General features: G+C 42.2%; 1 protein-coding gene across 1 annotated transcript in view; it reads left to right on the forward strand.

Annotated features, from left to right (window-relative positions):
• Positions 1-264: 264 nt before the first annotated feature.
• The window catches only part of GTF2B (general transcription factor IIB), a 31,012-nt gene continuing 18,704 nt past the window's right edge, over positions 265-12,572 (forward strand). The window contains exons 1-2 of the mRNA XM_044004062.1: positions 265-411; positions 4,746-4,852. Coding sequence (XP_043859997.1) covers positions 395-411; positions 4,746-4,852 — 124 coding nt within the window. The 5' untranslated portion in view covers positions 265-394. The remainder of the gene's footprint in view (positions 412-4,745; positions 4,853-12,572) is intronic.

The following is a 12,572-nucleotide window of genomic DNA, read 5'->3' on the forward strand; positions in this document are numbered from 1 at the left end:
TCTAATTTCAGGAGTGACTATGAGGGGTAGCCCAGGTTTACGTAATACAGCTTTAGCAACCAGAGCAAAAGCTTTTCCCGCCCCTCGTTTAGTGCTTTCATTCATTACCAGCATTACTAGAGTGGAGTCAGCTGATTCCCCGGGGAGGCTGAGTTAAATACCTCAGAGGAAGCGCGCAGGCAGAAGAAAAGGCGAAGCACGTGCCCCCTGGAGCTTCTTGGCTCCTCTCCCGTTCCGTAGTCCCCTCGTCCTATTACGCCTGCGCGTCACCTGCCTATAAAAGGGGCGAGTGCCAGAGGCTTCCAAGAGTTGTCTTACGCTTCTCCGTCGTCGGCTCGTTCTTTCCCGCTCTCCCTGGCGGATCATCGAAACCGCAGCCGCGGCCGTCTCCAAGATGGCGTCCACTAGCCGGTATGTAAGTCCTGCCGAGACCGGTCGGACGAATACTTGGTGGGGTACCTTTCGGGGGAGAGGGGGTCACCGCGACGGCCTTGCGGGGAAAGCGAGGCCGAGGAGGCGGGGCCGGACAAAGGCGCCTCCGGGGCGGACGCGGGGGGTTCTTGTCTCCCAGCCCGGCGCTTGGCTCGGACGCTTCCTCTTTTTCGCCCTCGGCTCTGCCGGCCTCCGCCCCGGCTTCTCTCCGGGTCTCGGGCTCAGTCCTGGTCTTCGGCCTCGGCTCGGGGAGAAGTCTTCCTGCCAGAAAGCTGGTGAGGCAATTTTGGGAAGTCCCTGGGGGGGGTGGGGTGAGGGGGTGCGGTCCTTGATCCCCGACGTCGCGTAAACAGCCTCCCGGCTGACTGCCTTTCGCCCCCGGGCGCAGCCTCCGCCGTCCTCGGGGGCTGGGGGTGCGAACCCCAATTAAGTCTCTCCTTCCCCGGGAGGGGGGCTGACGTCAGGGCCTTGGGGCCCAAGTTTAAACCACGGGGGACCCGGCACCTGACTCCGGGTGTTCTTCCTGTCCTGAGGACAGGCTTCTCAGCTCTCCGGGGAGCTTGGGGTCCGGGCTCCCAGCGCCTCAATCCTCTCGGCTTCAGAGCATCCCAGGACTGCCCTTCATCTAGGGCATGTGCCCAGCCAAGCCGCACCAGAGAGTTTCCGAGCTGACCTGGGTCGGTATCCCCAAACACCGGCGGTCCGCCGGCCGGCTAGGAATCGGGGTGGCCTCGACACCCTTGTTTACGGGCTCAGCCCAGAGGCTGGGAGCGCATAGGGTGACCACTACTTCCATCATCCAAGTGGGTGTGGCTGTCAGGTGAGGGTGTGGGGGGAAACACTTGACAGTCCAGTCGGCTTAACACCCTGAGTGCCCTCCCTGATGGAGAGTCTGGGTTATTCAGATGGGCACTGCTAAGTGGTTAAAAAAAAGATCTCTTGACCACAGGTATTCAAGTACAATCGATAATCTTCAGTAGTATTTAGGGCAGGATTTTGTTGGAAATACATTGGAATACACTAGGGATTGCCCTTCAAATCAAAGAATAAACTGTAGTGTTAAATCATTATTTAGGGCTGTGTATACAGTTCACAGTTAACCCACAGGTTAAGGACCTTTTTCTTTTCTTCTACTATTCAGTTTCTCCTGAATTAGCACCTTCATCAGAAAAAGAAACAATAGGGAAAGATTGGGAAACCTCAATCTGTTCATGTTCCTTCTTTGAGCTGTTTATTTTTTTAAAAAGCTATGTTCTTTAAAAAAAAAAAGAAAAGAAAGAAAAGAACCATGTTTTCGCAGTCAACAATGGTACATATTTCATCCACTGTGTGTAGAAGTCTGTGCTAGGCTCTGGGAAAGAGTTTAGATGAGACACAGGCCCTGCCTTCACGGAGTTGGATACAGCCTGGAACCCCAAGCAAAGTTTGGGATTAGCTCTGACTTCAGAGGGGCTGTTTGCTTCCTGTTTCTCTTTGTCATGGAATCTTCTATCTCAGATTCTCTAGTTCCCTCCATCTTCTCTCCTCCCCATTATTTTTTGATAGTGGTGTAATTGTTATATTTTTCTGCTTTCATGTTTGTTTTAGGTATTTAGGTCAGGAAGATTTTCGTTTTATTGGTGGTGAGGGAAAAGAATAGATTAGAAAACTTAATAGTATACTCAAGGAATAATTTGAGGGAATAATTGGAATCATGTTATCATTTTGATGCAAAATTGTGTGTCGAAGAATCAGGAAATCTTAGTCAAGTTACTAAGCCTCACCAGACCTCAGTTTCCACCTCTGTGAGTGGAATGTCTGAAATGATTTCTAGTGCTTCCTCCAGAGAAAAGACTGAAATTTTGAAATTTTAACCACTCCTCTGTTAAGCCTTAACCTGACTTAGTATGTGCATTTTTTGAGAATATAAATCTTGAAACCTATAATAATCGAGACGCTTGATGCTCAAGCCTGTGAAAGTCTCTAGTTACCTCAAATAACATGGTTCTAGGAACCGTGGCATTAGCCCAAATAATTGGATCATTGGGGGGGGGGGGTGTTGTTCAGTGGGATACAGATTGTTGCGAAAACATTGTTTATTTTTATTTATTTCCGGGAGCATTGTTTATTTCTGTCCTAAAGTGGATTTATGAGTGGAATAGAAGTGGTAACTGAGACAATATTATTTGGATCTTAAGGGGATGGGGAAGGCAGTTATTAAAACATGATAAATGCTTAAACTATACCAATTTTAACTGATTCATGTTCTGGTTTTAATCTTAAGGCTAAAAAGTTCAACTTTAACCATCAACTAGTAGGTACACAAATATTTGATTACAAATAAGCTAGAATAAGTAACTAGCACCAAGATTAACAGAGATGAACTTTGTCTTTGTCTTTTTCTTTTCCTTTTTCTTTCTTTTTTTTTTTTTTGTGGTGGGTTTTTTTTTTTTGTTTTCCCCTTTGGGACAACAAGGGAATCCAACAGTTGGCAGAAAGTGAAACCAGATTACCTGGAAAACCCATACACATACTGGGTAATCAGCCCCTGAGTTAATTCAGTTAAGTTGCCTAATATAACTACACAATATACAGTTTCTTTTTGGTTAATAATCATCACAACCTTTAGGAACTCCTGTTTAAGTAAAGCAATTTTTCTATTCTGGACGAATGCACTCCCAACTTTTTTGGTCACTCAGAGTTTTGAGTATGTTCCCTCAATATTTGTGTTGTTATGTATAGATTGTATGTACTACTATTACTAGTATGCTATATACGTTATAAATCATACAATATAAATTATAATGAAATTAATGATATTTTACATTTTAATGCTACAAAACCGTGTTTCTATTAATAATCACTTTTTAAATGAAAGCAATGTAAATTTTTGTGTATGTCCTAATAGCAAATTTAACAGCGTTTCAGCAAGAGTAATATTTTTCAATTCATGTTTACTAGGTACAGTGCAAACATTAATAAAAGGTCTGATTTCAACTTAACAGAAGGTTATTTAAATCTATTCTTTACTTGTGTTTTCTGACCAATGGCTGGTATCCCATCATAATTTCCTGTTGGTTAATATTAATATATTTTAGGTGGGTTTTTATATGGGTGTGAGGAGCAGGAAAAAAGGCCTGTTTGGCTGAACTGTAGAGTATAGGGAGGGGAGTAAATTGTAGTTAGGCTGGAAGGATGAGTTGGTACAGGATTGTGAAGGACTTAAACAGACTGGCTTTTGTGTTTGATCTTACAGTCAGCAAGTCAATAGAGGAAGGAAGGAAGGAGATAAGCAGTTATTAAACACATACATATACTAGGCACTACACTGAGTGCTTTATAAATACTGTCTTATTTATTCTCATAAGAGCTCTGTGAGGTAGATGTTGTTAATCCCCCTTGTACAGATGAGACTCTAGGCCCAGCTCTATCCATTGCGTCATCTAGCTGCTAGAGTTTGGGGAGGGGGAAAGACCCCCCACCCCCAGTGGTGTTGACATAATTAGACCTGCATTTCAGAAAAATCACTTTGACAGGTATATGGAAGATGAACTGAGTGAGGATAATAATAGAGAGGCCAGGAGGCCAGTTAGTAGGTCTTTGTCCAACAGGTGATCTGGAGCAGGAAGGAGGGAGGAAGGAATGAACTGGAGGAGTGTTGGGGGGATGATGTACTAAAGGTTAGGTGTGAGATTGGCTATCAGGGAGGATGAGTATATGACACCTCACCACCATACTATTAATTGATTATATGCACCTTAGAGTCTGATCTGACTTCCTGTGGTCCCTACTTGGGAGCCACTGGTCTAGACAAGGAGTGTCAGATTTAAATAGAAATGGAGGCCACTAAACCATGCATAAGTACCCTAGCTGATCACATGTGTGTCATGTTGTCTGTTTTATCATATTTTTATATTTCCCTGTTACATTTTAATCTGGTTGGGTTCCCTGTGCCTTTGAGACTTCTGGTCTAGGTAATAGTCTAAATTTTAAAAATAAATAATTTTCCCTTTTAATGCAGTTTTAAAGAAATATTTTAATAATTTGGGATTATTGTACTAAATCTTAAATGTCAGCAAATCAGTTACTCAAGTAGAAAATACACTTTTTATTCTACTTATAAGTATAAAAGAATGTAAAGAAATGTGGGATGATTAGTGGTCTTGTTAGGAATGAGTTAGAAGGTACATGTAAGTTACAAAATAAGCTGTGTCTATGATAGTGGAGGGGTATATAAAAACTTCCCATTTAAATACTATATCCTTTCTTGCAAAACAAGTATGATTGATTGGTTGCTTGAAAATAAATATGAAACTTTTTTCTTTTTGATTTAGATTGGATGTACTTCCAAGAGTTACATGTCCAAACCATCCAGATGCTATTTTGGTGGAGGACTACAGAGCTGGGGACATGATCTGTCCTGAATGTGGACTGGTTGTTGGTGAGTGACTGGGGTTCTCATTAAGTCTGAGACTGCTTAAAAATAATTATTCCTATGATGTACAGCAGAGGTATCAAAGAGGGGCCCAGCCCAGATTAAAATATAATTGAGAAATGTTTAACAAACCAAATAAAAATAGAGTAATGTTCATTGGTAGTTTTCAGTGAAGCCAGTGGGATCCCTTTTTATCTGAGCTTGGTACCACTGATATAAATGAGATAAAAAAATAATTATTTTCTTCATGGCAGCATTTCATTTTGTCCCAAAAGGATACTTGAAGCAGGCTGGTGTGAATGTATTGTCTCTTATCAGTCAGGGGAGAACAGTGCCCTAGACTGACTGGGCCCTAGAATTCACCCCAAAAGCTAGAACTGAAGAGACTTTGTAACCAATCTCAAGTTCTTTAGCGTTTCCAAGAATTAAGATTTAGCTAATGGAAAAAAAGAAAACCTTAGGGTCATGAAATGGAGTGACTCTTGAGCTCAAGCCTATCAGGGCCCTTGAGGAATCTTGGGTAAGATAGGTGCCACGAAGAGGAAATTGGCATGTTATGAATTTGTTTTATCTTGCTTCATAATGGCTGTGTTCTTTGACATTAGCTACTTTTTAGGACAACTGTGTGCTTTCAAGCTGTGTGCTGGACAATCGGGTTGCTTCCCTCAAATTCTGAAGTTCTAGCCCTAGTTTCTCTTGCATATATCAATTCAAAAGAAAAGTTGGTTTTGCTATTTTCATTTAATTTTCAATTCTGACCTTTATTCGGGTTAAAAGGGTTAAAATAAAAGCAACACAACTCTTCATTTGATTCAGCCATCTGTGCTATTGTCCCATGTCTGTTTCTTTCCCTCTTCTCATCTCAGCTGTGGAGAAAGCCATCAACACTACTTCCACTTCCTCTCCTCTCATACAATTCTAAATCCTCTGCAATCTGGCTTCTTGTCTCTGTCCTTGTCATTCTTGAAGTTTCTGTAACCTTTGGTGCTGTCAGACACTTTCACCTGCCTCTCCCCCTCACCTCCAAGATCAAATATAAAATTCTATGTTTGGCTCTTAGAACCCTTCATAACAGTTCTCTTTATAAATCTGTAGTCTCAAGAAGACTGAAAACTCTCTATCACCCCACTTAGTGCATTTTCACTCCCTTAGAATTCCCTTCTCTGCTCATCTCTACTTCCTGGCTTCCCTGGCTTAATGACTCAACTCCAGTCCCATCTTCTGCTGAAGACCTTTCTCACCCCTTCCTTCCCCTTCCCCCTCAAGTCAGTTTCCTCTAAGATCACCTTCTGTGTACACTATATATACACACATTACATACGTATGTGTGTATATGCACATGTGTATGTATTTGTGTGTGTAAATAGAGTGCTAGAGATACAAAGAAAGACAAACCAGGCCTAGCCCTCAAGGAGCTGACATTTCATAGGGGGATAATCTGCAAATAACGATAGATAAATATCTTACAAGATAGAGATTAAAGATCTATGGTTACCATATATAAAGGATACAGCACTATATATACATATATCTCACAAGATATCTACTATATCTAGAACATATTTATTTGCATCTTATCTTCCCCATTAGAATGTCAGCCCCTTGAGGCTTTGGTCGGGTTTGCCTTTCTTTGTATCTCCAGCCCTTAGTACGGTGCCTGACAGATAGGAAGTGCTTAATCCATGCTTGTTGGCTGATTTTTATAACCCCCTAAGCACCTCTTCTGCTTTGAATACAAATTTTTAAGACCCAACACTCGAAAAATACAAGGGCTCTTTCAGTGTTATACTTGTTTCATTTTTTTCCAATTTATAGTTGTCTTAAATGATGCTTCTTGTGATGAAAGTACAAAATGTAACTTTAATTTTAAAATATATTATAGAATTATTCAGCAGATGTTGATTTAGGTAGGTGTCACTTGCACAGCAAAATCCTTGTTCTTTAGTCAACAAGGATGGGCCGAAAACCTGTGAATATGTTGGTACCTTGTTAAGGATATCCTAAGAATCCTTAGAGAGACTCTTAACATTGATTCTAAAATTTAGACTCTTTTCCTGGAGTCTAAACAATACAAATTTTGTTTTTAGATAAATTTCTCTTACGTGCTTCTTTTAAGAAGCAACAAAACCAATCTAGGTAGTGGCCTTTGTCAGTAAGAGTCTCACTAACACCCACTTGTCAAATTTGGCTTTTTGTTACTTGGTTCCTGCCATGTGCTGTCTTTAAATTTAAAAAAAAAAATTTTTTTTTTTTTGGCTGAGTAATGAGGGTTAAATGACTTGCCCAGGTCACACAGCTAATAAGTGTCAAGTGTCTGAGGCCAGATTTGAACTCTGGTACTCCTGAATCCAGGGCCGGTGCTTTATCCACTGCACCACCTAGCTGCCCCCCCCTGCTTACCATTTTTAAAAATCACTTGTGAACTTAGAGTATTCTGGTTTTTAAATTGTGATTGGACGTGCTGAATCAATTTAGAGAATGTGGTTTGGACATTTCGGGGGTATCTAAACATTTTGAATTACTGTTATTTCAGGAGTTTAATCGTGCTTATTTATATGAATAAGCATGTCCTGAATCATCTGTTCAAATTGTTCATTATTAATATTGAGTTTTTGTTGAAATCATGATCTCAAGTTCGGGGTTAAGTTCAGGACCTGAAGTTTGGTTGCAGGATTATCTCCAGATCACCTATATTTCAGTCCTGAAATCATGTGCTAGCTCACTTCTGGAGCCATGAAATCCTGAAGCCTCTTGGAGTTGTATTTGAGGTGTGGCGAGTCAGGTTTTCTAGACCTACCTTTGTTCCTTGAGCATATTGTCAGCAAATGAGCCACTGTGAATCACCCAAAGTTGGCTCAATTCAAAAAGCCCTTCGTGTGGGATTTACAGGATTTTAGCTTAAGTCTCTCAGAGTGCGATAGATAGTATGAGAGCCCTCTTGGGACATGTAGAAATCTGTGTGGTGCTATTCTCCCATGTTAGCTGATACCACACTGTACTTTCTCTGCCTGTATACCCCAGATGAGGAGCAAGTCCCTGAACCTGTCCCTCATAAGGTGGTTGTGAGATTGAGTCACACAGCTAGTAAGTATCAGAGGAGATATTTTAACCTAAGTCTTCCTGACTCCGATCTAATATTCCATCCATGCCACACTGGATAGGTTGATTAGAACCATCTTATGAAAGGCCTGAAATACCAGACTTCAGAGCTTCTAATTTAATTAGTAGGGGATAGGGAGCCACTGAAGTTGATCAAGTTTGAAGGTGATGTAATGAGAGTGATGCATTAAGAAGATTAGATTGGAGAGGTGATAAAATGGAGGTAGGAAGCCCAGTCCTTGAGTGAGTATAAATGTCTAAGCAAGAAGAATAACCAGGGAGATTGCAGTAGAAGTGAAAAGAGGGAGACAGGTGGATGAGCTTCTTTGGCGTTGGAATGTAGAATGCGTTGCAGCTTAATGGTGTATGTAAGTGAAGGGAGAAAGAGTCAAAATGATTGAGGTTGTGAGGCAATTGTTAAGGGCTAAAATTCTAGCTAGTCTGTCTAAAATATCTAATGAGTGGTCGCCAATAAATTATAAGCTTTAGCAAAAGTTAGACTTTTAAGCTTTTATTAAGGAGAATAAGAATTTGGTAAAGAGAGAGAGAGGCCTAGATTCCTATCTATTAAAGGGAGAGCACATTTCTAGCTCCCTTCTCCGCCAGAGTCCAGAGGAAAGAGCGCGAGAGCGAGCGCCAGTCTCTTCCTTCCTCCTCCCACTAGCCCGCGTCACTTCCTGACGCCAAAGAAAAGACTCCTGGTCTTGCCCTCAAAGACCTTCACTTCATGGGCAGAACTCTTCTACAGTAAGTCTCCAGCAGGTGGCGTCATTCCAATCGTTACACAATATAGGGGGAAAAGCACACTGTGTACATGCCACTTCTTTCATAGTAAATATTTAAATATCATTTGAAGTCATAGAGCCTTTACATTTAAAAATATAAACAAATATTGGAGAGGAAGTTAGGTCTAGGAAAAAAAATGCTGAGTAGTTTGGAGGTCTCTGTGGGGTGCCAGGGAAGGCTTTAGGGGGGAGGTGCCACCTGCTTTCTAGTGCCTTCATTTTTCTCTCCTCCAATCAAAATCTCAGTCAGTCTCTCTCTCTCTCTCTCTCTCTCTCTCTCTCTCTCTCTCTCTCTCTCTCTCTCTGCAGTCTGGTTTCCAACTTCATCATTCAGTTGAAAATGCCTTCCATAGTAACCAGTGGTCTCTTTATTATGAAGTCCAGCACTCTTGGGCCTTCTTGACCTTTTGGCATCATTAATGCTGCTGACACCATTTCCTAAATATTCTCTCCTCTCCCACACTCGGTACCTGTGAGTTTTTGTAACAGGTATCTGTCTCTCAAGGCTTTGTCCTGGACTGTGAAACTTAAAAAAATCTAATTGTGATGTCTAAAAATCGAATGTGTGGTTGCCTTAAATTAGAAGCTTTAGCGTCAGTCTTTGGGCATTAAGCATTTATTAAAGTATATTGGGGTTAGCAAAGAGTGAGAGAGCAAAAGCTGCCTTCTCCTAGCTATCTAAGAGAAGCATGTCCACCGCCAACAGCCAGTTCTCAAACCAAGAACAAGATCCTCAGCAGCTTCTCCCAGAAGCCTCCGGTGAAATGGGCAGCAGGGCCATCCTCACATACACAGCTCCAAGCTAATTGGCCGGAAGCATTGATTGACATGACCAACAGGCAGCAGGGTGGTGGCGCTCTGATTCTCACAGGACCTTCTTCTCTTTTACTCTGTGCTTTAGCAATCCATAGCCCCCGTGTGTTCAGTTAACCCTCTACAAGTGGTTCCTATAGCTCAGTGTCTTGCCCTAGTCTCTCTTTGGAACTAGGAATCCTACCTCCCCAACTGTCTTGGAGATATCCTGAGCTTGGTGTTCTGGAGCCATGTCTGTCACAACATTTAATAATAAAACATTCATCTTTCCCCACTTCTTCCCAGCTTCCCTATAAACCTCTGTGCTCCTAGTTCCACAGGCTTACAGCTTCAGTGTCATCCTATGTTCTTGGCTGCCACCCCGCGTGTCTAGGCTATTGCTAAATTGTGTTCTTTTTACCTCACTCTTCTTCCCACGCATACAGCCCATGACCTAGCACAGACTGTCATCCCCTCTACCCTGGGCTATTGCAATAGCCTGCACTTTATCTCCTTGCCTCAGATCTCTTCCCATTCCAATCCATCCTCCACTCAGTTGTCAGAATAATTATTCTAAAGCGCAAGTATGACTTTTAGCCCCCTACTCAATGGCCTTCAGTGGCTCCGTTACCTTCAAGATAAAGTATAAAGGCCACCTTCCTCTATTTTATTTCACTTCATGCACTCTGTGACATGGAGCTCCATGTGCCTCGTGCCTGGTGAAACTTCTCAGCACAAAATTCCTGCTTCTGCTGGGGTTGTCCACATGGCCTCCCTCTTCCTTCCTCCAACCCATTTTTCTGCTCATCCCCACATTATCTTGCATCCACTCTGTACATATCTGGTCTAAACTCGGTTATCAACATGATGACGACTCCATTGTGGATTTTCCCTGAGTGCGGTGACCATATTTTTGCCTTTCTTTGTGTCCTTAGCACTTGACTGACTTGAAACAATGGGAAATGGCAGAGGTTGGAGAGGGGATGAGGAATATAAAGGAAGGGATGATCAAAAAGGCATGGACATAAGTGAGGACAATGCAACAGTTCTAAGCAAGGCAAAACAGACAAAACTCAGTAACTGATTAAATGTGGGGGAGGAAGGATGAAGGAGAAGAAAGTCTTGAATTTTCTACGTGAGTTCATGTAAGAAGTTGGCCTAGAGCAGGGTTTTTTTTTGGTTTGTTTTTTTTTTGCTGGTTTTTTCTTTGGTGGAGCAGTGAGGGTTGTGACTTACCTAGGGTCACACAGCTAGTAAGTGTCAAGTGTCTGAGGCTGGATTTGAACTCAGGTCCTCCTGAATCCAGGGCTGATGCTTTATCCAGTGCACCATCTCGCTGCCCCCTAGAACAGTTCTTAACTCTTTGTGTGTGTCCTGAGCCACCTTTGGCATTCTGGTATAGCCAATGGACTGATTTTCAGAATGTTTTTAAATGCATAAAATAAAATATATACAGTTACAAAAACAATTATACTGAAATAGACTTTTTTTCCCATCCAAATTTACAGACCCTCCTGAAATCTATCAGTGGTCCTTGGATTAGAACCCAGGCCAAGAAGAAGTTATTAGTGCCAAGCAAACTATGGTTCCCCTAGTGCACATCCCATAAGATCCATTTACCTTAGAATGATGCCCCTCAAAGACCTAGAAATTAGACCCAGATCCTACCAGCAATGAAAAGTCTCAAGATGAGCTAATGACCCTGTCTCTTTTGTTTCTATCCCCTAATGCCTGGCGTGTGGCAGGCACTCACTCAATTAGTGCCTTGTGCTTGTCAATCTGGTTCTCTTGCTCCCTCTCTCCTCCCTGAAAGGGAAGTAGAGAGTATAAATGTGCCAGGTGTGCAGTGACTGTGCCAAAGTGACTGGCTGCTTAACTAGTAACCTCGGTTTCTGCACAAGCAGTCTGCGTGTACCTTCCACCAAACCGAATAGAAAATGTGTCTCCCATTGCCCTCAGATCTTACTGTCCTCAACGAAGTAGGTCAGTGCCCTGACTTGCTAATGCCTGGGGGGAGGAATGGGGGTGAGTGGGGGAGGTGTTGAGTTCAGAGAGCTATTTTAGTGGCAGGACCTTCAGGCAAATTCTACCTTTGCTGTATCTGCATGTCTTCCCAAGTCACTTTGCCTTAGTTTCCTCATTTGTAAAATAAGGGATTTGGACTCCATGGTCTCTGAGGTCTCTTCAGACTGAAATCTGTGAGGCCTTATTTCAGCAGCAGGACGGTGGTGCTGTCTGCAGCAGCCCAGAGCTGCTTCTGTGGCTGCACTCGGTCCTGCCTGTGTTTAAGGTGGCAGATGGACACTGGGGGAAATAACTATGATAGCCCGCTAAAATGCTTACTCGATAAATCTTTCATGATTCCTCAATAACATGGAAAATTCTTTCCTTGGCCCACAAAGCTCCTTTCCTGGCCCCAGTTTTTTCTTATGTCATATCTTTGTCTCTCTTCAGGTATTCCATGTGCTACTCTTGGCACTTGCTTGCCTTTAGTCAGGCCTTTTTTGTTTCCTTAGCCCAAAATGCTTCCTCTGACATCTTCTTTATCTTTAAAGGCCAAGCAAGCTCAAGCAACACACTCTTGCTCTCCTGACTTCTCCCTGCCCAGATAGGATTTCTTCCTTTGGACCATCATGATACTTTGTATTTATTGATTCTTGCATGCCATTGGTTCTGTCTTATCTTTTAGGCTTCATCCTTTTCCTCCTCCATAGGCTTCTCCCCAAAGTTGAAAACAACTTAAGGGCAGAAACTTTTATTCATATTTGTATATACCATGATGCCCATCAACACAGTACTTTGAATAGAATAGTTGTTCAATAGGTATTTTTGGATGAATGCCAAATTAATTGCTGAGTTGTATGCTCCTAACTACAGTTGGAGTTAATGCATTACAATAGGCTGGAATGGGTAGGAAAAGGTCACTAAAAAGTTGGGATTTGGTTTTTCTTTCTTTCTTTCTTTCTTTCTTTCTTTCTTTCTTTCTTTCTTTCTTTCTTTCTTTCTTTCTTTCTTTCTTTCTTTCTTTCTTTCTTTCATTCATTGGGGTT

This window comes from Dromiciops gliroides, chromosome 4 (assembly GCF_019393635.1).
Source record: "Dromiciops gliroides isolate mDroGli1 chromosome 4, mDroGli1.pri, whole genome shotgun sequence".
Lineage (NCBI taxonomy): Eukaryota > Metazoa > Chordata > Mammalia > Microbiotheria > Microbiotheriidae > Dromiciops > Dromiciops gliroides.